Raw genomic sequence first — 26,399 nt, 5'->3', positions numbered from 1 at the left:
CTTCCACCTTGTGCCTGGCGACGGAACTCAGCTGGGGTATCGGGAAGCAGGTCCGGGAGGCGCAGCGGTCCCAGCCGAAACCTGGGTGGGGCCCAGATAACCGGATGTTCGTACCTGACACAGTCCACTCTGCGGTCCTGGAGTGGGCCCATTCCTCCAGGCTTGCCTGCCATCTGTGCTCCCAGCGGACCCTGGCGTTTGTGTGACAATGCATTTGGTGGCCCACCATGATTCCTGACGTCTCTGCATTCATCGCCGCTTGCACCATGTGTGCTCAGAACAAGACTCCTCAGCAAGTTCTGTCTGGCCTTCTGCAACCTCTGCTTGTCCTTCACCATCCTCGGTTCCACATATTCCTGGATTTCGTCACGGGTCTCCCCCTGTCTGAGGGCAACACTGCCATCCTGATGGTGGTCAACCGGTTTTCCAAGGCCACCCAGTTCATTCCTCTCCCCAAATTACCCTCAGCCAAGGCAACGGACCAGCTCATGGTGCAGCACGTCGTCCGGATCCATGGATTACACGGTCTCGGCCTACCGCCGTCGGCATACCTTCTGCCCAGATGTTTGTCCACCTGTCGTCGTACCTGGAGAGCCCGGTCGGTCCTCCTCAAGACCACCTCCAGGTGTCGACGACAAGCAGATCACAATCGGACCCCAGCATCGTCTCGGGCAGAAGGTATGGCTATCCACCCAGGATCTTCCCCTCCGGGTGGAATCCTGAAAACTCTTCCCCCACTTTATTGGCCCGTTTCCCAACTCTAAAATGATCAGTCCCTCTGATGTTCGTCTTCTCCTGTCCCGTATTCTTTGTATACACCCCACCTTTCATGTGTCCAGAGTCGAACCTATGTCTCAGAGCCCTTTGTCTCCTGTTTCCAAGCCCACCCCTCTCCCCTGTCTCATCGACTGCCAACCGGCTTACACGGTGAGGCATCTCCTGAAGGTTCGACCTCGGGGCAGCGGATTCCAGTACTTGGTTGACTGGGAGGGCTATGGCCCGGAGAAGAGGTGCTGGGTCCCCGCCAGGGACATCTTGAAACCAGGCCTCATCACGGATTTTCAACGACTCCCCGTTCAACCAGGTAAGCGCCCAGGTAGGACGCCAGGTGGCACCACGAGAGGGGGTGGGTACTGTCACACCTGATCTGTTTCACCTGTCTTTGTGATTGTCTCCACCCCCCTCCAGGTGTCACCCATCTTCCCCATTATCCCCTGTGTATTTATACCTGTGTTCTGTGTCGGTCTGTTGCCAGTTTGTCTTGTTTGTGCGAGTCAACCAGCATTGTCTCAGCTCCTGCTTTTTCTAGTCTCTTTTCTTGCCCTCCCGGTTTTGAACCTTGCCTGTCCTGACTCCGAGCCCGCCTGCCTGATCACTCTGCCTTACCCAGACCCTGCCTGCCGTCCGGTACCATTGCCCGACCTCTGGTTTTCTGACCCCTGCCTGTCTTGACCTGCCCCTGTTAGAACAAACTATTGTTTATTCGACGTGGTCTGCATCTGGGTCTTCCCTTCATACCTGATAGTATCAATATGTTGAAATTTAAGTCAAAATATACTATGCATTCAGAAAGTATTCCGACTCCTTAACTTTTTCCACATTTTGTTATGTTGCAGCCTTATTCTAAAATTGATTCGTTTTCCTCCCTCATCAATCTACACACAATAGGGTTAGACATTTTAGAAAATGTATAACAAATAAACTGAAATATCACATCTACAGTTATTCAGACCCTTTACTCTGTACTTTGTTGAAGCATATTTGACAACTGTTCGAGTTGGCTTTGTAGTCAAGCACATTGTATTTGAAATGATACAATGACCTTGAGGTTAAAGTGCAGACTGTCAACTTTAATTTGAGGGTATTGGCCCCCCCATTTTAGGGGACCAAAAGTATTGGGACATATTCACTTAAATATGTATTAAAGCAGTAACAATGTAAGTATTTGGTCCCATATTCATAGCACGTGATAACTACATCAAGCTTGTGACTACATATTTGTTGGATGCATTTGCTGGTTTGTTTTGGTTGTGTTTCAGATTAGTTGGTTCCCAACAGAAACTGTAAATAATGTGTCATGAGTCACTTGTATTGTAAATAAAACACTTCTACATTAATGTGGATGCTACACTGATTACAGACAATCCTGAATGAGTCATGAATATTGTTGAGTGAGAAAGTTACAAACCCACAAACATCATACCCCCAAGACATGCTAACATCTCACTCTGACAATATCAGGTGACAGAAGCATTTTTGGGGGTATTTGGCGTCTAACTTTCTTACTCGTTATTCACGATTCTTCAGGATTATCTGTAATGTCAGCATCCACATTAATGTAGATTTGTTTAGAAACATTCTATTCTTATTTACAATAAAAGTCACATTTACCATTAATTTCTATATGGCACAAAATAATCTGAAACAAAAACAGCATCCAACCAATTTGTAGAGTCTCAAGCTTGATAGTGTATCACTGGCCCAATACTTTTGGAGCTCACTGTATATATAATTTTATTAACTTAGTGTTGAGAATTAGAATAATAGAACACACAGGCTTCAATTTCAAAATGTGGTTGGGCGTCAGCAGCTTCTCTTATGTCAGTCTCTGACACTCACCCACACCCGCTAAATATATTTTAATTGGTCAATTAGTTTAGCCAGCTATCTAAAATTGTAGTAATCGTGGTCGAATTACCGACCAGGTGGCCCCCATTTATTTTGTTAGTCACTCTCATATATTAGAAACAGCAAACATTCACTATAAAACTGCACATTTTTCCCTCTGCTCTATAGCAAAATGTGAAAAATTAAGAATGCCTCATTCTCTCTACACCCCATGACAAAGTGTAGAATTGCAGGAAATTAAATATATATACATAAACACACACACACACCTCGCTGCTGTCAATAAGGGGGCTGCTAAAATGTTTTGCTTGCAAGGTGGGGGGGGGGCATCCCCAACAACATGAGGCTAGGGCCAGCTCCGACTGCATGTGTTGCTACTGTATGTATGTCGGTACAGAGACCCACAATGCCACAGCAACCTCTCATGAGTTTAGATTTGTTGTGGCCCCCATCCCCTTCAAAGTTGGACATCCCTGTTTTAGCTAAATGAACAGAAAAAACAATTGAACACAAACCTCCTGTTCAAATAGGTAGGGTGTTTTCTGGGGTTGAATTAAATGTATTCAGTGCGCGCAATGTTGCCACACAAGCAAACCTGGTTCCAAGTCTGAATGCCAACTACTGAGAAGTGCGTAGGAAAGGGGTACATTTCCTATGTCTGAATCGGGCCCTTATGACACGATGCAGAAAAAGGAACTTAATAAGGAACTGCACCTGCTGATCTGGCCTTGTTTTCTGGCCACTCAATAACCACAATCAAACCATGGCAGCTGCAGTTCAATAACTACAGGCAGATGTATGAGGAGATGCCGGAGGAAACATTGAACAGGTCAGTAGCCTTCAGAGTAATATGAGAAGAATGCAATTGTTGAATTTATGTAGATATTCTAAACAAAGTGTTTTGATAACTTTCAAATGTAGTTACAGATCCATGCAGAATAAACAACCCTTTAAAAAATACAATATAAGCAGTGTTTTGCAAATACAGTATAACAAAATACACCTTTCATTGTCATTCCAAGTCGATATAGATACTGTGCCTATCTGCATTTTGTCTGGTGGTAATGGGGCTACCTTGGCTAACATGCCAAAGTACCTTCCTGTGTGGTGTCCTGTATACAACAGGAGTCCCTTGATCCTGGTGCAGAATACATAGAGTTTCTCCCTCCCCATACTGACTGATACCAGTCAACCCAATAATAAAAAAGACAATACAAGTAAAGGTTGTCTAGTAAAAAATGTATGCAGAGTGCCAGGTCCATTTAGAGACATCATTCTTCATCACGTCATCTTGCAAGTCTCCATGTGCTGGCTCCATACATGTTTCTGTGAACACATACACATATAGTCACTGTTCTATTACCAATGGGCAGTTTGTCAGATATCACCTATCCTACCACACATCTACCATGTTGAAGTTTGAACAGGTCATACTAAACCTACCTAATTCTTGTCTCCCCATCGACGACCATTGGTGAGGAGGCAAGAAGCAAGTTCTTTGCCATTGCCCCATTGATGGGCATCGCAGCATTGATGAGCTCCTGACCCCTCAAAGATACTGGTCGGTCAAACATACAGAGCACTGATTAGATTATCAATGGTGGTTATGATTAGCTGTATTCACCTTTCTATTTCACCTCAGATATCATGATATGTGAAGTGAAATGGAATGGTAAACTCAGCGATCAGTCTGGTTCCACAAGGCTTAAGTTATGAAGGCGAATTGGGACAAAACGTACGTCCTCATCTTATGAGGTGGTGTTGACTGGGAGGGCCTGTGACAGGGTGAAACAATAGACAGTCAAGTGGTAAATTGCATTTTGTTATAAAGACAACACTTTTTGATAATGCACTTCACAAAAATGACTGTACTATTTGTATCTGCTTGGCTGGGTGATTAACCTACTAGTTTATCAAACGGTATGTTTTTATAAAACTTTCCACATAACACATTGTTGATGAAGCCGTCTGTCATCAGGGCAGTACCTTGGGTCAATTTAGTTATAAATTGTCACTAGTTAACACAGCCACAAAGTCATAAACACTGCCTATTTCTACAATTTCTCTTAACCTAACCACACTACGAACCTCAGAATCTAATTTTATTGGTCACATACACGCGTTTAAGCAGATGTTATTGCTGGTGTAGAGAAATGCATGTGTTTCTAACTCCAACCAACAGTACAGAAATATCAAACAATTTCACAACACACATCTAAAATAAAGGAATAGAATTAAGAATATATATATTTGGACAAGCAATGTCAACCACCTTATGCCTAACCTTACATTAAACTCATTTTTGTTTTTAACCATTGTTATTCTAGTCCATTTTGACTTTGTGGCTACGGTAACTAGTGGAACCCCTAATTCTATGCTTTACAGATGTAGACTGACTTGTAGGCTAACATTAGCTAGCTAGCCTTCCTCACTAACATTATCAAATGATAATGTGACATAACCAACAGTATCCAGACAATACACAGTAAACTAGTATGAGCTACGACCTAACTATGTTGTAATGAGGTAATTAGCTAGCTACTCTAATGTTAGCTAAAACTTTTGCTAGCCTGCCTCGCTTCATCACAAGATAGCTACATAACATCATTTAAAATCGTTAGCTAAATTATAGCAGAGAGGTCATTATATTCCAGTGTCTCTGGTTATACTTACAATACTAGGGTCCTTCAGCAGGGCACGCAAACCATATAACTTTGGCTCTGGAGACATGGTCAATCCATACATGGCTTTTCAGTCAGCCATCCTTTGAACGCGTTGGGGCAATGAAACACGCCCCCCCCCAGTCAATGAAGGGAGGCGAAGTGGGTGCAGGGGCAATTTGCACGTTGAGCTTTGCAAAGTAGTGCATTACTCAAATGTTACGGTGGTCACTCAGAAATGGCCTATGTAGTACCTGTTAATTATATATTAATTTATACAACCAGAAATAAACCTCCCCCCATCACAAGTGGCCTTAGTTGAGGTGTAATTTACTGTGCTATACCAAATGGTACCAATTTTATAAAGATCCTTCTTAAATGTATGTGGTCTTACCCTGTCCAAACGCGTCACCTCCAATTCCCTTAGGATGTAGTCCTGAGCCGGACACTCCTCCACGTTCTTCACACTCACTTTCCCAAACTCCTTAGTGGCGTTGAGGTCGGGCCAGTAACGCACACACTTGTTCTGTCGAGGGAAAAGTGGAGCATTACAGAATCTAGCACTTTTACGACCAGTTTAGCTGTCATACTATCCTGGTCATCCCGGAGATTGGCTGACAACAGCTGTTTTGGATTGGAAGGGGGAGCCAAACAATGTATTGCTAGCCTCCTGAAGTTCAGTTCTGATAAGCATCTATCTGTCCATACATGCACCCCATCCACTGATGTACTTCTAAACAGAGATGGTGTCAGTGGAGACTTTAATCCTCATCTAAACAGAGATGGTGTCAGTGAGAGACTTTCATCCTCATCTAAACAGAGATGGTGTCAGTGGGAGACTTTCATCCTCATCTAAACAGAGATGGTGTCAGTGGGAGACTTTAATCCTCATCTAAACAGAGATGGTGTCAGTGGGAGACTTTAATCCTCATCTAAACAGAGATGGTGTCAGTGGAGGCTTTAATCCTCATCTAAACAGAGATGGTGTCAGTGGGAGACTTTCATCATCTAAACAGAGATGGTGTCAGTGGGAGACTTTAATCCTCATCTAAACAGAGATGGTGTCAGTTGGAGACTTTAATCCTCATCTAAACAGAGACGGTGTCAGTGGGAGACTTTAATCCTCATCTAAACAGAGATGGTGTCAGTGGGAGACTTTAATCCTCATCTAAACAGAGATGGTGTCAGTGGGAGACTTTCATCCTCATCTAAACAGAGATGGTGTCAGTGGAGGCTTTAATCCTCATCTAAACAGAGATGGTGTCAGTGGGAGACTTTCATCCTCATCTAAACAGAGATGGTGTCAGTGGAGGCTTTCAACCTTACAAATAGTATTACATTACATGGACTTAATAGGAATGCCTGTTCTAATACATTTACTTATTTTTTCCCCTTCCCCTTTTATTCAAATTCTGAATGTCTAACATATCTTTAGGGATTTGTTGAAAGAGCAAACTGGGATCCCCACCATGGGGGAATGTATGTGGTTCCATAGATGATATCATTATCCCCGGACCAGACTTTGGACCCAGTAATTCTACTTCTATCCCCTCACCCGTCCTCTCTCCATCTCCTTGGTGGTCATGACAATGACATGTGTGTTTTCCTGGTAGACCATCTTCCAGAAGTCCACCACCGTGTTCTGAAGGCAGCCCTGGGTGGCGATGAACACCTTGCCCTCCTCCACGTGGCGGCCCTCTTCATGCATACTCTGGGCGAGAGAAACATACAGTACTTCATTCATTTCATGTCTTCATTCATGATGAACAGATGAACATTGGTAACCTGGTGGTGGTTCAGTCTGTCTGTGCTTTAACCAACTCCTCACCGTGTGTGTTAGTTCATTTTCATGCCAAACATAGAAGAGTTGGCTACGACAGCACATAGGCTACAGTATGGGAGCAGGCCATTCACACCCTCTGCTTTGACACTCCAAATTGAGCTCAGGTGCATCCAATTTCCTTTGATCATCCTTGAGATGGCACTACAACTTGGAGTCCACCTGTGGCCAATTCAATTGTTTGGACAGGATTTAAAAATAAACACCTATCTCTATAAGGTTCCACAGTTGACAGTGCATGTCAGAGCAGACATTATACCATGAAGTGCAAGGAACCCTCCGTAGAGCTCTGAGAGAATTGTGTTGAGGCATACAATACCAGTCAAAAGTTTGGACACACCTCCTCATTCAAGGGTTTAATTTATTTGTACTATTTCCTACATTATAGAATAATACTTGAAGACATCAAAGCTATGAAATAACACATGGAATCATGTAGTAACCAAAAAAAAGTGTTAAACAAAACCAAATGTATTTTATATTTGAGATTCTTCAAAGTAGCCACCCTTTGCCTTGACAGCCTTTGCACACTCTTGGCATTCTCTCAATCAGCCTCACCTGGAATGTTTTTCAAATGGTCTTGAAGGAGTTCCCACATATGCTGAGCACTTGTTGGCTGCTTTTCCTTCACTCTGCGGTCCAAATCATACCAAACCATCTCAGTTGAGTTGAGGTTGGGGGATTGTGGAGGCCAGGTTATCTGATGCAGCACTCTATCACTCTCATTCTTGGTAAAATAGCCCTTACACAGCCTGGAGGTGTGTTGGGTCATTGTCCTGTTGAAAAACAAATGATAGTCCCACTAAGCTCAACCCAGATGGGATGACGTGTCACTGCAGAATGATGTGGTTGCCATGCTGGTTAAGTGTGCCTTGACTTCTAAATAAAATCACAGACAGTGTCACCAGCAAAGCACCCCCACGCCATCACACCTCCTCCATGCTTCAAGGTGGGAACCACACATGCAGAGATCATCCGTTCACCTACTCTGCATCTCAAAGACACAGCGGTAGGAACCAAACATCTCAAATTTGGACTCATCAGACCAAAGGACAGATTTCCACCGGTCTAATGTACATTGCTCGTGTTTCTTGGCCCAAGCAAGTCTCTTCTTCATATTGGTGTTCTTTAGTAGTGGTTTCTTTGCAGCAATTTGACCATAAAGGCCTGATTCACACAGTCTCCTCTGAACAGTTGATTTTGAGATGTGTATGTTACTTGAACTCTGTGAAGCATTTATTTGGGCTGCAATTTCTGAGGCTGGTAACTCTGTGAACTTATCCTCTGCAGCAGAGGTAACTCTGGGTCTTCCTTTCCTGTGGTGGTCCTCATGAGAGACAGTTTCATCATAGCGCTGATTGCTTTTGCAACTGAACTTGGGAAAAAAAAATCTAAGTTCTTGTAATGTTCCAGATTGACTGACCTTCATGTCTTAAAGTAACAGACTGTTGTTTTTCTTTGCTTATTTGAGCTGTTCTTGCCATAATATGGACTTGGTCTTTTACCAAATAGAGCCATCTTCTGTATACCACCCCTACCTTGTCACAACACAACTGATTGGCTCAAATGCATTAAGTTAAGAAAATCCACAAATGAACTTTTAACAAGGCAACCTGTTCCTCGAAATGCATTCCAGGTGACTACCTCGTGAAGCTGGTTGAGAGAATGCAAAGCTGTCATCAAGGCAAAGGGTTGCTACTTTGAAGAATCTAAAATATATTTTGATTTGTTCAACACTTTGGTTACTACATGATTCCATGTGTTATTTCATAGTTTTGATGACTTCACTATTATTCTACAATGTAGAAAATAGTAAAAAATAAAGTAAAACCCTGGAATGGTGCGTCCAAACTTTTGACTGGTACTGTATATCTGGGGAAGGGTATAAAAAATGGAAACTTTTCACACACCATATAAGACCACAGTGGTCTCCATCATTGGGAAACATTTGGTACTACCAAGACTGCCAAGAGCTAGCCGTCTGAACAAACTGAGCAACCGGGCAAGAAGGTCCTTGGTCACGAGGTGACCAAAAACCCCATGACCACTGACAGACCTACAGAGGTCTTTGGCTGAACATATAATTTATCTGGGAGAACATGCCAGACGGACAACAGTCTCTACAGCACTTCAGCAATCAGGGCTTGATGGGAGAGTGGCCAGACGGAAGCCACTCTTGCTAAAAAGGCACATGACAGCATGCCTGGAGTTTGCAAAAAGGCATGTGAAAGACAGAGCATAAGGCAAAAGATCCTGTGGTCTGATGAGACAAAAATTTAACTATTTTGCAAAGAGCTATATTTGGAGAAAACCAGACATAGCTCATTACCCATCTAACACCAACCCTACCGTGAAGTATGGTGGTGCCTAGCATCATGCTATGGGAATATGGGGATGCTTTTCAGCAGCGGAAACTGGGAGACTGGTAAGTATAGAGGGAACAATGAATGGTGCCAAATACAGACAAATCCTTGATGAGAACCTACTTCAGAGTGCAAACAGACTGGGGATGTTACAACAGGACAATGACCCCTAGCCAAAGCAACGATGGAATGGCTTCAGAACAAGAATGTGAAAGACTTGAATCCCATTGAAAATCTGTGGAAAGACTTAAAGATTGTTGTTAACTGCCACTCCCCATCCAATTTAACAGAGCTTGAGAAAATCTGTAAGGAAGAACATCCCTAAATCCAGATGTGCAAAGCTGAGAGACCTACCCAACACAACTCAAAGCTGGAACAGACCTACCCAAGACAACTCAAAGCTGGTACAGACCTACCCAAGACAACTCAAAGATGGTACAGACCTACCCAAGACAACTCAAAGCTGGTACAGACCTACCCAACACAACTCAAAGCTGGAACAGACCTACCCAAGACAACTCAAAGCTGGTACAGACCTACCCATGACGACTCAAAGCTGATAGACTTACCCAATACAACTCAAAGCTGATAGACCTACCCAAGACAACTCAAAGCTGATAGACCTACCCAAGACAACTCAAAGCTGATACAGACCTATCCATGATGACTCAAATCTAATAGACCTACCCAAGACAACTCAAAGCTGAGAGACCTACCCAACACAACTCAAAGCTGGAACAGACCTACCCAAGACAACTCAAAGCTGGTACAGACCTACCCAACACAACTCAAAGCTGGAACAGACCTACCCAAGACAACTCAAAGCTGGTACAGACCTACCCATGACGACTCAAAGCTAATAGACCTACCCAAGACAACTCAAAGCTGATAGACCTACCCAAGACAACTCAAAGCTGATACAGACATACCCATGATGACTCAAAGCTAATATACCTACCCAAGACAACTCAAAGCTGATAGACCTACCCAAGACAACTCAAAGCTGATAGACCTACCCAAGACAACTCAAAGCTGGCAGACCTACCCAAGACAACTCAAAGCTGACAGACCTACCCAAGACAACTCAAAGCTGATAGACCTACCCAAGACAACTCCAAGCTGATAGACCTACCCAAGACAACTCAAAGCTGATAGACCTACCCAAGACAACTCAAAGCTGATAGACCTACCCAAGACAACTCAAAGCTGATAGACCTACCCAAGAAACTCAAAGCTGATAGACCTACACAAGACAACTCAAAGCTGATTGACCTACCCAAGAAACTCAAAGCTGATAGACTTACCCAAGACAAGTCAAAGCTGATAGACCTACCCAAGACAACTCAAAGCTGACAGACCTACCCAATACAACTCAAAGCTGACAGACCTTCCCAAGACAACTCGAAGCTGATAGACCTACCCAAGACAACTCAAAGCTGACAGATCTTCCCAAGATAACTCAAAGCTGATACAGACATACCCATGATGACTCAAAGCTAATAGACCTACCCAATACAACTCAAAGCTGATAGACCTACCCAAGACAACTCAAAGCTGGTACAGACATACCCATGATGACTCAAAGCTAATAGACCTACCCAAGACAGCTCAAAGCAGATAGACCTACCCAAGACAACTCAAAGCTGTAATCACCACCAAAGGTGCTTCTACAAAGTATTGACTCAGAGGTGCAAATACTTAAGTAAATGAGATATTTCTGTATTTCATTCAATACATTTGATTAAAAAAAAAATAATTTAAACTATTTTCACTTTGTCATTATGGGTGAGAAAATATAAATATTTAATCAATTTTGAATTCAGGCTGTAACACAACAAAATGTGGAATAAGTCAAGGGGTATGAATACTTTCTGAAAGCACTGAAAGTGTTAGGGGGAAATCAAATTCAAGCAAAATGTTCACTTTTCTACTTGGGCCGGCACCCGTGTCTTAGTGGACCAAGGCTGGACCTGCTCTCGCTTGGGGTCAAAGCCAGGTCACTGGTACTTTTCAGCTGTCATTTACATAACAATAGCTAACTGTGAACTTTAACACCTTCAAACAAAGCAACTGTTTTGATTATGCAGAGGTTGTTGATTCTGCTCTTCACAAGTCCTCACTGTCAGCCCTAGCTATTGAAACAATTTCCCAAATATAACATAAGGGTGTATACACTAGTGTAACAGTCGAAAAGCAGAATTAGTCATGCATTGATGTCAATGGGAGATTAAGGGAAAATTTGATTAAAATGGAAGTTAGGATTCGCCCCTAAAAACAATTATTCCACTCACACTTCCAGAACTCACTCTGATGTAGTTGGCGTTGATGTAGTCGGAGCCAGGCACATCTGTGTCTGCTTCCCTGATCTCCACCCGTGTGGTGTCAACTGGAACACAGATAGACCGGGATTAGGGTCATTGGTCACACACACAGGGAGGTTTTGTAGACAGGAGGTTCAGGTCGATATCTCACTCACAAGGGAGGATGTTCTTGTATCTGTTTTTACTCTTGTTCTCTGCTCGCTGCCCTTCTTTCCTGGGGTAGAGGAGCTTACACTCCTGCTGCTGTAGCACCTGAGAGAATAGAACAAGGTGAGAGAAAGTCAGACAGAGGCAGTATATGAAATGGCAATCCCTATTGGCAATCTAGTGCAATACTTTTGACCAAAGTCTAGGAAGTCATTTTGGAGTGAAGAGTCTAATCTGTGCCATAAAAAATCCCTTAGACCCAGGTATTCCAAATGGCACCATATGTGCCAAGATATAGTGCACTACCTTTGATCAGGGCCCATAACCAGACTATGACAGGAACCAGTGGTGACCATCTTAGAGTTAACAATAATGTGCTGTGTGTTGTCCTTCAGGAAATGCCTCATGAACATACTGGATTTACATCATCCAGACATGCTTCAATGCCATACAACTCTCCTTCCATGGCCTCCAACTGCTCTTAAACGCTAGCAAAACTAAATGCATTCTCTTCAACCGATCGCTGCCCGCACCCACCTGCCCGTCCAGCATCACTACTCAGGATGGTTCTGACTTAGAATATGTGGACAACTACAAATACCTAGGTGTCTGGTTAGACTGTAAACTCTCCTTCCAGACTCACATTAAGCATCTCCAATCCAAAATTAAATCTAGAATCGGCTTACTATTTCGCAACAAAGCGTCCTTCACTTATGCTGCCAAACATACCCTCGTAAAACTGACTATCCTACCGATCCTTGACTTCGGCGATGTCGTTTACAAAATAGCCTCCAATAATCTACTCAGCAAATTGGATGCAGTCTATCACAGTGTCATCCGTTTTGTCACCAAAGCCCCATATACTACCCACCACTGCGACCTGTATGCTCTCGTTGGCTGGCCCTCGCTTCATATTCGTTGCCAGACCCACTGGCTCCAAGTCATCTATAAGTATTTGCTAGGTAAAGCCCCGCCTTATCTCAGCTCACTGGTCACCATAGCAGAACCCACCCGTAGCACGAGCTCCAACAGGTATATTTCACTGGTCACCCCCAAAGCCAATTCCTCTTTGGCCGCCTTTCCTTCCAGTTTTCTGCTACCAATGAATGGAAAGAATTGTAAAAATCACTGAAGCTGGAGACTTATATCTGCCTCACTAACTTTAAGCATCAGCTGTCATCAGCGATCATTGCACCTGTTCATAGCCCATCTGTAAATAGTTCACCCAACTACCTCATCCCCATTTTTTTTTTGCTCCTTATCACACCAGTGTTTAATTGCTAAATTGCAATTATTTCAACACTATGGCCTATTTATTTCCTTACCTCCCTAATCTTACTAAATATGCACACACTGTACATAGACTTTTCTATTGTGTTATTGACTGTACGTTTGTTTATGCCATGTGTAACTGTGTTTGTTTCGCACTGATTTACTTTATCTTGGCCAGGTTGCAGTTGTAGATGAGAACTTGTTCTCAACTACTCTACATGGTTAAATAAAGGTGTTCTCAACTACTCTACATGGTTAAATAAAGGTGTTCTCAACTACTCTACATGGTTAAATAAAGGTGTTCTCAACTACTCTACATGGTTAAATAAAGGTGTTCTCAACTACTCTACATGGTTAAATAAAGGTGTTCTCAACTACTCTACATGGTTAAATAAAGGTGAAATAATTTTTTTTTTTTTTTAAACATTATCTTGATCTTGACTTTCATGTTTTGGAATATTAGGTGTGATTAACAAACATGTAAATACATTGGCGGTAATGATGATACCACCACTCTTGTACCTCAAACTCTTCCCAGAATCCCTGTTTGGGCTTCTCTGAGTTGTCTGCTACTTTGTTCAGTTCCTTCACCCTGTTCTCAATGTTGGCTGCATTTATCCTGGTGGCATTGAAGGGCTTCCGTTTGGAAAGGAAGAGCAAAACATTAACTCCATGGATGATCATATGATCCACCCTTCACATTAAATGATATTACTAATATAGAATTTGCAGCTCACCCATACTTGGAATGACACGTAATTAATATACTTAACACATCTGGTTTTATCATAGTAGAACATAAAAATGGCAGTACAACATTGTTTCACTGTCTGAATGCACTGGTTCAGTCTCTCACCTGTTTGAGGTGAACAACAATTCCACTCTTCTCCACCATGGGGTTCTTCTTGTAGTGATCCACCAGGTCAGCCAGCGTGTCAAACCTCTCTCCTCCACCTACGTCATACTTCCCATCCTGCTAGAAACACACAAAAACGAATGATGTTTGTTTGCCCTTCTAGCTGGACAGTTAGCTTGCCTACAAGCCTGCTATCCCAGCCTGCCATCCCTGCTATCTATCCGGATAGACCCTAGCCTGCCTGCTAGCTTACTAGCCCTACAAGCATACTAGTCCTTACTAGCTGGTCATGGCTAGAAGGGATGCAGCTAATGTCAAATTGATGTCAAAAGTTGCATGTTTGAGTCGCATCAGGGAGCATTTTGGCATGTTCATTAACCCTAACCCTAACCCTCTTCCCTAACTTTAACCTAATTCTCCTAACCTGCTACGTTAATTATCCTAACATCTAAGATCCACCACCATATGGTGTTATTTTCTGCTCAAGCATTCTCATTTTGACACCAAACCCACCACTGGTGTGAGTGGCCAAAGAGCTCTTTTTTCATGTCATCCAACAAATATAAAACACCTGGGGTTTGCTAAAATGCATTGGCACCGGTGCTTTGGTCAGATGACATGAAAATAGAGCTCTTTGGCCACTCACACCAGGGGTGGGTTTGGCGTTGAAATGAGAATGCAAAAGTAGAAAAGAACCCCATACCTACTGTAAAATATGGTGTTGGATCTTTAATGTTATGTGGCAATTTCCATCCACTGGTCGTGGGGCTCTTGTTTAAGGTCAACGGCATCATGAACTTTACCCAGTTCCAGAACATTTTAGCCAAAAACCTGGTTGACTCTGCGGGAAGCTGAAGCTTGGCCGCAAGTGGATCTTCCAGCAAGACAATAACCCCAAGCACACATCAAAATAAACAAAGACATTTTTAATTGGCCACAAAATATATATTTTTTGCAATGTCCATCTCAGTCACCTGTAGTTTGAATTGAAGAGGGCAATCCATAAGAAATGACTAAGTATATCAAGGGTCTGGAAGGATTCTGTATGGAGGAATGGTCTAAAATACCTCCGAATGTGTTCAACTCATAAAACATTTTAGAAAAAGGCTCAGTGCCGTTATCCTCACATTGTGAGGTTATTGAAAGGTATTGAAACAGGTGTCAATAATTTTGATCCCTACCTTTGAGAAAAAAAGTATTACTTGTTATACAAAATCTATTTCTCTGAGCAATTGTATTAGTATACAATAGTAGAACTTCAAAAAATGTTGAGCATGCAATATAGCTCAGTAGTTGGATTACTTATTATATACACAGTTATATTTTTTGCTCATCTTTATCAAGGATGTCAATCATTTCAGACCCCACTGTACATGTAAAGGCCCTAGCTGGTCTTACCTGGTAGCGAATCATGACATGGGTGACCTTGGTCTTGCGGTCTACGTTCTCATGCTTCTCCTCGTTGGTGAGGACAGAGAGCACAAAGTCACCTGGTTTGCTCTGGCTCTCCCGTACCAGGAAACTGCCAGGCTTGCCCTTGTCCATGAGCAGCTTCTCAGCGTCGCGCCCAGAGAGGTGCCCGTGGTACCACCTAGTGTAGTTCGGTAGACAATTTATGACTATTATGTTTAAAAATACTAATACTATTAAAAAGCAATGAAGAATTGGGAAATGGAAATCACCCCGCCGTTTACGTGTAATTGTTTACATAAGAAATTGAAAAATGTGGGTGTTTCTGAATGTGTGAGTTTGCACGTGATGGTGTTTACAAAGAATTGTGTGTGTGTTTTTCTGTATGAGAGCTTGCACATGTAAATGTGTTGGAGGTTCCGGCAAGAGGTGTTTCATGGAGAAACCATCCTCAACAGGGATCACACGTTGTTTTTGGAGCTTGATACAAACTGATACACTGTGCGTTACAATGTGTAGAGACAGAAATGCCAGCATAGATATGTTTGAAGATTATAACAGGGTCTGTGTGTGTGTGTGTGTGTGTGTGTGTGTGTGTGTGTGTGTGTGTGTGTGTGTGTGTGAATTTTATTGTAAATGTTGTGTCTGTGGTTGTTTTAATTTGTGTGTTTGTGCAGCCATCTGTGTGCATGCATGTGCCTGTGCGTGCATGTGTGTACGTACCTCTCGGAGGTTGGGTCCTTACAGTTGAGTGGGTACTTGAGCTCGATGACGTCTCCATTCCTCTCTCTGAGAAGGTCGTGCTGCTCTGTGTAGTACTGCACCAGCTCTGCCAGCGTGGCAAACTTCTCCCCTCCATACAGGTCGTAGTAGTCCCCTGAATTCTGGATCTTAATGTGGGTTACCTCACTGTTCCGCCTGACACACACACACACAGAGGAGAGTGGTTGGAGTCAGGGTTAGTCATAGTGCACATTGTTCAGATAGATCACTATATATTATGTAACAGGTGCACCCTGCAGCATGTAGCAGAGGTTAGGTTAATAGGGTACCCCTGTTCTCTCTGTGTGTGCGATGTGAGTCCTGCTGAAAGGATAATGTATTCTAGCCACAGGTCGTGCTCAGAACCTATTTGGAAACGCAGCAGTGTCTGTCATTTGTGTATGAAAAAAGTATGTGTGGGTATGGCACACACACACAGAGAAAACCAGGACTTGCGTTTTAAATAGTAGGCATTTTGTGTATGCGGGAAAAAATCCTGTTTTATAGTATGTGAAACTTCTGAAATGTTATATGCTTTAAATGCCAGGATGTCATACTCATTTCGCTTTTCATCGAGTAGACTTCATTGCACACTGCTGAGGAAAAGAATCGTCTTTGGAAACCGACGCCTGTTTGACAACAGCTGATAATGTCACGTCCTGACCTTAGTTCCTTTTTATGTCTCTATTATAGTTTGGTCAGGGCGTGAGTTGGGGTGGGCATTCTATGTTTTTGTTCTAGGTTTTGTATTTCTGTGTTTGGCCTGATATGAAGCGCACAGTGTCGCCAGTACGTGCTCATAGCCCGGTGCGCTATAGGCCAGCCCCCCAGTCAATGCGAGAGTGGTCATCCAGCCAGGGCGTGTTGTGCCAGCTCAGCGTGTTTGGTCTCTGGTACGCCGTTTCGGCCCAGGGTATCCTGCGCCGGCGCTGCGTGCTGTGTCTCCGGGGAGCTGGGAGGGTGCAGTGCCGGGCGAATGTGGGGATTGAGCCTAAAGGAGAGGTGTGAGTGGTATGCACCAGAGCTCCAGTGCTCCCCCACAGCCCGGTCCATCCGGTGCCTCCTCCACGCACCAGGCCTCCTGTAGGTCTCCCCAGCCTGGTGGGTCCTGTGGCAGCCCCACGCACCAGGCTGTCTCTCCGTCTCCTCACTCCAGGTTCTCCCGCCTGTCCGGCGCTTCCAGAGTCTCCCTCCTGTCAGGAGCTGCCAGAGCCGCCCATCAGACAGGAGCCGCCGGAGCCGCCCGTCAGTCAGGAGCCGCCAGAGACGCCCGTCACTACGGAGCCGCCCTTCACTCCGGTGCTGCCGGAGTTTCCCGTGTATTCGGGGCCCGCTGTAAGGGTCCCCAGTCCTGTTTTGTGTTTCTACACCTGACAGGACTGTTTGGTTTTCATTCATTCTCTTGTTATTTTGTTATTTTCACTTACCACGCTGCGCATTGATCCGATCCTTCATACTCCTCGTCAGAAGAGGAGGAAAACCGTTACAGATAATCAGCTGAGGGGACACGCTTTACCAAAATGCAATTGTGCATTAGATGAGGCATTCTCGGTAGGATGAGCCTAGTATCCTGATATTTGTTACTTACTGCATTTGTTTTTACTAAACAGTATGTAGTACGATTAGTACACAGTATGCCTTTCTAAAAGACAAATGCCCAAATCGCCCTCTAGTGGCTTCATGGGTGGAATGCTATTCATATTTTTAGTTTTATAATTAAATCAACATTATTTCCAAAAACCCTCTGGAAAGCCAGTGTTTGTTTCTATGTCAAACTTTTGTGTTATATTTCAGACTTATGTGACGTACAATACCAGTCAAAAGTTTGGACACACCTACTCATTCAAGGGCTTTTCTTTATTTGTACTATTTTCTACATTGTAGAATTATAGAGAAGACATCAAAACTATGAAATAACACATATGGAATCATGTAGTAACCAACAACAACAAAAAAGTTAAACAAAACCAAATATATGTGAGGTTCTTCAAAGTTGCCACCCTTTGCCTTGATCACAGCTTTGCACACTCTTAGCATTCAACCAGCTTCATGAGAAATGCTTTTCCAACAGTCCTGAAGGAGCTCCCACATGTGCTGAGCACTTGTTGGCTGCTGTTCCTTCACTCTGCGGTTCAACTCATCTCAATTGGGTTGAGGTCAGGTGATTGTGTAGGCCAGGTCATCTGATGCAGCACTCCATCACTCTCCTTCTTGATCAAATTGCCCTTACAAATCCTGGAGGTGTGTTGGGTCATTGTCCTGTTGAAAAACAAATGATAGTGGGACTAAGTGCTTACCAGAAGGGATGGTGTATCGCTGCAGAATGCTGTGGTAGCCATGCTGCTTAAGCATAAATACATAATAATACATTTGAAAAAATCTGCGTCACCACCTCCTCCTTGCTTCACGGTGGGAACCACACATGCAGAGATTTCCCGTTCACCTCTGCGTCTCATAAAGGCGGTTGGAAACAAAAATCTCAAATTTGGAAATCACACCAAAAGGACAGATTTACACCGGTCTAATGTCCATTGCTCGTGTTTCCTGGCCCAAGCAAGTCTCTTCTTATTGCGGTCCTGTAGTAGTGGTTTCTTTGCTTCAATTCGACCAAGAAGGCCTGATTCACAGTCTCCTCAGAACAGTTGATGTTGCGATGTGTCTGTTACTTGAACTCTGAAGCATTTATTTGGGTTGTAATTTCTGATGCTAGTACTGTTCTTGAAATGACCAAATAGGGCTATCTTCTGTATACCACCCTTATCTTTTTTGTGTGTCTCAAATGCATTAAGGAAAGAAATTCCACAAATGAACTTTTAACAAGGCACACCTGGTAATTGAAATGCATTCCAGATGACTACCTCATGGAGCTGGTTGAGAGAATGCCAAGAGTGTGCAAAGCTGTCAAGGCAAAGGGTGGCTACTTTAAAGAATCTCAAATATATTTTGATTTGTTAACTTTTTGGGTTAGTAGATGATTTCATAGTTTAAGTCTTCACTATTACAGTGCCTTGCGAAAGTATTCGGAAATCTTTTTGTATCCAAATCCGGCTTTAAACTTCTTCACAACAGTATCTCGGACCTGCCTGGTGTGTTCCTTGTTCTTCATGATGCTCTCTGCGCTTTTAACGGACCTCTGAGACTATCACAGTGCAGGTGCATTTATACGGAGACTTGATTACACACAGGTGGATTGTATTTATCATCATTAGTCATTTAGGTCAACATTGGATCATTCAGAGATCCTCACTGAACTTCTGGAGAGAGTTTGCTGCACTGAAAGTAAAGGGGCTGAATAATTTTGCACGCCCAATTTTTCAGTTTTTGATTTGTTAAAAAAGTTTGAAATATCCAATAAATGTCGTTCCACTTCATGATTGTGTCCCACTTGTTGTTGATTCTTCACAAAAAAATACAGTTTTATATCTTTATGTTTGAAGCCTAAAATGTGGCAGAAGGTCGCAAAGTTCAAGGGGGCCGAATACTTTCGCAAGGCACTGTATATAGTCAATATAAAGAAAAACCCTGGAAAGAGTAGGTGTGTCCAAACCTTTGACTGGTACTGTATATAAAGTGCAAAATTGGGATGCAAACTCATGAGAGCATCAGCTGTTCCGGGCGATTGTGTGATCACGCTCTCCGCAACCGATGTAAGACCTTTAAACAAGTCAACATTCACATGGGCTGACCAACTAGCAAGTGTCTTCACTAACATTGTCAACCTCTCCCTGTCTGAGTCTGTAATACCAACATGTTTCACGCAGACCACCATAGTCCCTGTTCCCAAGAACACTAGGGTAACCTGACTCAATGACTACCGACCTGTAGCACTCACATCTGTAGCCATGAAGTGCTTTGAAAGGTTGGTCATGGCTCCCATCTACACCATTATCCCAGAAACTCTAGATCCACTCCAATTTGCATACAACCTTAATTAACAGATAATGATCTCTACAGCCCTCCACACTGCCCTTTCCCACCTGGACAAAAGGAACACCTACTGTATGTGAGAATGCTATTCATTGACTACAGCTCAGCGTTCAACACCATAGTGCCCTCAAAGCTCATCAATAAGCTGAGGACCCTGGGACTAAACACCTCCCTCTGCAAATGGATCCTGGACTTCCTGACGGGCCGCCCCCTGGTGGTAAGGGTAGGTAACAACACGTCCGCCATGCTGATCTTCAACACGGGGGGCCCTCAGGGGTGCGTAGTCAGTCCCCTCCTGTACTCCCTGTTCACTCATGACTGCACAGCCAGGCTTGACTCCAACAGGCCTGATCACAGACAACGACGAGGCAGCCTATGGGGAGGAGGTCAGAGACCTGGCAGTTTGGTGCCAGGACAACAACTGCTTCTTCAACGTGATCAAGACAAAGGAGATGATTGTGGACTACAGGAAAAGGAGGACCGAGCACGCCCCCATTCCAATCGACGGGGCTGTAGTGGAGCAGGTTGAGAGCTTCAAGTTCCTTGGTGTCCACTTCACCAACAAACCAACATGGTCCAAGCACACCAAGACAGTCGTGAAGAGGGCATGACGAAACCTATTACCCTTCAGGAGACTGAAAATATGATGGTTCATCACCCAAAAGGTTCTACAGTTGCGAGAGAGCATCCCTGCCTGGAATGGTAACTGCTCGGCTTCCGACCTCAAGGCACAACAGAGGGTAGTGCGTACGGCCCCGTACATCACTGTGGCCAAGCTTCCTGCATCCAGGACCGCTATACCAGGCAGTGTCAGAGGATGGCCCTAAAAAGACTCCAGGCACCCTAGTCATAGACTGTTCTATCTGCTACCGCATGGCAAGCAGTACCGGAGAGCCAAGTCTAGGTCCAAGAGGCTTCCAAACAGCTTCTATCCCCAATCAAACGTCTACCCAAACTATTTGCATTGACCCCCCATCTTTTACACTGCTGCTACTCTCAGTCGTCATCTATGCATAGTCGTTTTAATATCTCTACCTATATGTACATATTACCTCGACGAACTAGTGTCCCCACACTCATTGACCAGTACCCCATGTATATAGCCTCACCATTGTTATTTTACTGCTGCTCTTTAATTATTTGGTACTTGAAATATTTTGGGTATTTTATTTTTTTATACTGCATTGTTGGTTAGTGCTTGTATTCGGCCAGAGTGTTTGTGTTCATGTACATCAAATCAAATCAAATCAAATGTATTTATATAGCCCTTCGTACATCAGATATCTCAAAGTGCTGTACAGAAACCCAGCCTAAAACCCCAAACAGCAAGCAATGCAGGTGTAGAAGCTGTACATGTCTGCGCGTGCCTGAACAGAGCAAGAGAACATCACGAAAACCCACATGAAAATAACAGGTTGATGTGGTCTGCGGTACCGTGAACACCCAATCATTTCTGCACAGGAGTAAGAACAACTTTATCAGACAAGATTATTTCTTTATAATACCCTGTTAATTTTGAGTGAGTATTTGTTTGTGGTCATGTACATGTCTGAGATTATTCCTTTATAATTACCGTATATTTTAGGTAGCCTTTTTCCACCTGTGTTTTGTGGGTGTTTATTTTCTGTTGGGCACCGCCGGGTGAATATCACTGCCCCAAGGCTGAGCTGGAGGCAGCGAAAGCCGAGAGGCGGTGGTATGAGGAGGCAGCACGGCAGCGCGGCTGGAAGCCCGAGAGGCAGCCCCAAACATTCATTGAGGGGGGGCACACGGGGAGTGTGGCGAAGGCAGGTTAGAGACCTGTGCCAACTTCCCTTGCTTACCAGAGAGAGGGACTGGGCAGGCACCGTGTGCGGGCTATTCCACCTCGCCGCACTGGGCTGGCTACGGGGAGCATTCAACCAGGTAAGGTTGGGCAGGCTTGGTGCTCAAGAGCTCCAGTGCGCCTGCACGGTCCGGTCTATCCGGTGCCACCTCCACACACCAGCCCTCCGGTGGCAGCCCCCCGCACTAGGCTGTTTCTCCGTCTTCTCCCTACAGGTGCTCCCGCCTGTCCAGCACCACCAGAGCCTTCCTCCTGCCCAGCGACGCCAGAGTCTCCCGTCTGTCCTGAGCCTCCAGCCAGCCAGGAGCCATCAGTCAGCCAGGCGATGCCGGAATCGCCCTTCACTACGGCGCTGCCGGAGTCTCCCGCCTGTCCAGCCCTGCCGGAATTTCCCGTCCATTCAGGACCCATGGCTAGGGTCCCCAGTTGGAGGTCGGCGGCGAGGGTCGCCGCTCGTAAGAGGCCACGGGGGCGGTTGAGGAGGCGGACAAAAACTGTGGTGAAGTGTGGTCCACGTCCCGTGCCAGAGCCGCCACCGCGGACAGACGCCCACCCAGACCCTCCCCTATAGGTTCAGGTTTTGCGGCCAGAGTCCGCACCTTTGGGGGGGTACTGTCACATTCTGACCTTAGTTCCTTTGTTTTGTCTTTCTTTATATGGTCAGGGCGTGAGTTGGGGTGGGCAGTCTGTTTGTTTTTCTATGTTTGGTTTCTGTGTTCGGCCTAGTATGGTTCTCAATCAGAGGCAGGTGTCGTTAGTTGTCACTGATTGAGAATCATACTTAGGTAGCCGTTTTCCACCTGTGTTTTGTGGGTGTTTATTTTCTGTTCTGTGTTTTGTTGCAATGTTCAGGATTGTTCGTTTGTCGTGTATTGTTTTGTTTCAGTGTTCATTAAAACCGTTTTAATATGAACACTTAACACGCTGCACCTTGGTCCTCTTTTTCTCCTGACGATGATCCTTACAATTTCTGAGATTATTTCTTTATAATACCCTGTTAATTTTGAGTGAGTATTTGTTCGTGTTCATGTACATGTCTGAGATTATTCCTTTATAATACCCTGTTAATTTTGAGTGAGTATTTGTTCGTGTTCATGTACATGTCTGAGATTATTCCTTTATAATACCCTGTTGATTTTGAGTGAGTATTTGAGAGCAACTGGTTTTCACTAAATGCAGATGGTCAGGGAGCACAGATAAGGTCAAACAGTCTGACACTTTTCAAAATACACAGCCACAAAGAGACACAATGTCACAAACACATAGCATGCTAAACCCGAAACATTCTTATCAGCATGGAAACAAGAAGTGAAACATTAGGCCTAGTTGAAGATAGTACTTTCTTTTTCCATTTCCAGTGAAAATTTCAGAGCAATATTTGTCTGCAGCAAAAGGCCGAACCAATGCACAAACATGCACTTTGTCTTAGTACACCTACACATGTACAAGTCGGTTTTTGAGCCTGCAGCAAACCACAACTCCCACTCCACACACTTTTACAAAAAAGATCATGCTGTTGCTAGCGATCTAACTCAGGAAGTTAGAAAAGTGACAGAACTGCACATTATGCTATCTGATATCTAGCTTTAATGCAATTAGCTAGCCCTCTCTCTGCAAATTGATGATCAAGTAACAGTCATATAAAGTGGAACAAATCCTATTCCCTCCCTCTCATCCATCTTTCTCTCCCATAAACCTGCATTCTCTCCTTCCCTCCCTCTCATCCATCTTTCTCTCCTATAAACCTGTATTCTCTCCTTCCCTGTAATTGTGTTATGAATGTTTGAGTGGAGCAGTATGCCTCCCTGTCTGTGGCTACTAATGGCCCGTGGCGGCTGCACTGTGTGTGTGTGCGTGTGTGTTTGCACCATGCTGGTTGTGGGAGTTTAACACAATTAATGACGTCGCATTGAGCCAAACATCCATCTATATTTTACACTGCGAATGGGATAGGTCTCTTGCAGACTTGGAGACATAGCACACAATCATTGTGCCATACAGCATTCATTAAGCTGCTTTTGACCATGGCAAAATCAAGTAATGCTGTTGTACAGAGTTATGTGAATATTGTTTTTGGACAGTCTTTTGTCAGATGCCTTGATAAAGCTGAGCAAAAAGACTGCATAAAATAAATACAAATATGGAGCTCAAATAAACATTTGAGCTCTATATTTGTATTTATTTTATTATATATATATAAAATAAATATATATTTGTATTATATATATATATAATTATTATATATATATATATATATATCTACAAAAGGTAGGGGTCAAAATGCTTGGATCCCCTGTTTTCAGTATTCCTGGATAACAACACTGAGCCTTTTATAAAATAAGGTGTTGATATTGGAGAACACATTGGGAGGGATCTTAGACCATTCCTCCATACAGAATCTTTCCAGATCCTTGATATCCTTCCTCTGAGTTTATGGACTGTCCTCTTCAATTCAAACCACAGGTTTTCAATGGGGATCAAGTCAGGAGACTGAGGTGGCAATTGCAAAATGTTGATTTTTTTTGGTCAATTAAACAATTTATTTGTGGATTTCGACATGTGCTTGGGGTTATTGTCTTGCTGGAATATCCACTTGGGGCCAAGCTTCAGTTTCCTAGCAGAGGCAACCAGGTTTTTGGCTAAACATATCCTGGAACTTGGTAAAGTTTATGATGCTGTTGATCTTAACAAGGGAAGCAAAAAAGCAAAAAGCCCCATAACATTAAAGATCTAACACTGTTTTACAGTAGGGATGAGGTATTTATGATAAATTTGAATTTTTATTTTGAAGGCCAAACCCACTGCTGGTGTGCGTGACCAACGACCTCTATTTTCATGTCATCTGACAATAGCACCACCTGGAGTTTGTTAAATGGCATTGGCACTTGGATTGGACTAGTGCTATGGTCATAGAGGTCTTTGTCCGTGCACAGCAGCAGTGGGTTTGGCCTTTGAAAGAATATTGCACATGTGGGGGCTTCTGGCACAAGAACAGTCCTCACAAGAAAAAGGGTTAGGTTAAGGTTTAGAATTAGAGGTTAGGGAAATATGATTTGCATGGGAATCAATTGTTTGGTCCCCACAGGTATAGTAAAACAAATTTGTGTGTGTGAAGGATCTGTCTACCTACAAGCCCTTCTGACTACAAGGATGGAGGCTGCTGCACTTGTTTTAATATATCTGGAGCAACATTAGGTCATCATCAATCTTCAATGGCCCACCCATGGTTCGAGAAGAAAGAACACACAATGACACTATTTAGTGCCTATTCCACCCTTTCCTATTATCTACTGGCTTCCTATCTCTCTAAAACGTGTGTATCAAACAGGCCTTTGGACAGATTCGAACACATGTCGACATCAGTATACAGTGGGGAGAACAAGTATTTGATAACCTGAAAAATCGGCAGTGTTTCCGACTTGTAGTGGTCTGTAATTTTTATCATAGGTACACTACAACTGTGAGAGACGGAATCTAAAACAAAAATCCAGAAAAAAACATTATGATTTTTAAGTAATTAATTTGCATTTTATTGCATGACATAAGTATTTGATACATCAGAAAAGCAGAACTTAATATTTGGAACAGAAATCTTTGTTTGCAATTAACTACGTTTCCTGTAGTTGTTCTCGACCAGGTTTGCACACACTGCAGCAGGGATTCTGGCCCACTCCTCCATACAGACCTTCTCCAGATCCTTCAGGTTTCGTGGCTGTCGCTGGGCAATACGGACTTTCAGCTCCCTCCAAAGATGTTCTATTGGGTTCAGGTCTGGAGACTGGCTAGGCCACTCCAGGACCTTGAGATGCTTCTTACGGAGCCACTCCTTAGTTGCCCTGGCTGTGTGTTTCTGGTCGTTGTCATGCTGGAAGGAGGTTGTTGGCCAAGATCTCGCGATACATGACCCCATCCATCCTCCCCTCAATACGGTGCAGTCGTCCTGTCCCCTTTGCAGAAAAGCATCCCCAAAGAATGATGTTTCCACCTCCATGCTTCACGGTTGGGATGGTGTTCTTGGGGTTGTACTCATCCTTCTTCTTCCTCCAAACGCGCGAGTGGAGTTTAGACCAAAAAGCTCTATTTTTGTATCATCAGACCACATGACCTTCTCCCATTCCTCCTCTGGATCATTGACAAACTTCAGATGGGCCTGGACATGCGCTGGCTTGAGCAGGGGGACCTTGCGTGCGCTGCAGGATTTTAATCCATGACGGCGTAGTTTGTTACTAATGGTTTTCTTTGAGACTGTGGTCCCAGCTCTCTTCAGGTCATTGACCAGGTCCTGCCGTGTAGTTCTGGGCTGATTCCTCACCTTCCTCATGATCATTGATGCGCCACGAGGTGAGATCTTGCATGGTGCCCCAGACCGAGGGTGATTGACCATCATC

At 43.8% G+C, this 26,399-nt stretch overlaps 1 protein-coding gene across 6 annotated transcripts in view; it reads right to left on the bottom strand.

The window, feature by feature from the left end:
- LOC109869218 (tyrosine-protein phosphatase non-receptor type 11) overlaps positions 1 to 26,399 on the bottom strand; it is a 115,611-nt gene that overhangs the window by 34,581 nt on the left and 54,631 nt on the right. For 2 of the 6 annotated variants that reach the window (XM_020459196.2, XM_020459201.2), the window contains exons 3-10: positions 16,221 to 16,415; positions 15,486 to 15,678; positions 14,088 to 14,204; positions 13,754 to 13,867; positions 11,968 to 12,064; positions 11,783 to 11,877; positions 6,844 to 6,999; positions 5,683 to 5,814 (exon numbers count right to left, since the gene is read on the bottom strand). In XM_020459196.2, coding sequence (XP_020314785.1) covers positions 5,683 to 5,814; positions 6,844 to 6,999; positions 11,783 to 11,877; positions 11,968 to 12,064; positions 13,754 to 13,867; positions 14,088 to 14,204; positions 15,486 to 15,678; positions 16,221 to 16,415 — 1,099 coding nt within the window. Of the gene's footprint in view, positions 1 to 5,682; positions 5,815 to 6,843; positions 7,000 to 11,782; positions 11,878 to 11,967; positions 12,065 to 13,753; positions 13,868 to 14,087; positions 14,208 to 15,485; positions 15,679 to 16,220; positions 16,416 to 26,399 lie in introns of all 6 variants that reach the window. The other 4 variants (XM_020459194.2, XM_020459195.2, XM_020459198.2 and 1 more) reach the window with 3 other exon arrangements.

This window comes from Oncorhynchus kisutch, linkage group LG24 (genome assembly GCF_002021735.2).
Source record: "Oncorhynchus kisutch isolate 150728-3 linkage group LG24, Okis_V2, whole genome shotgun sequence".
In the NCBI taxonomy this organism is placed as follows: Eukaryota; Metazoa; Chordata; class Actinopteri; order Salmoniformes; family Salmonidae; genus Oncorhynchus; species Oncorhynchus kisutch.
The sequence above is the reverse complement of the archived record's forward strand: the minus strand, read 5'-3'. Positions and strand labels throughout refer to the sequence as shown.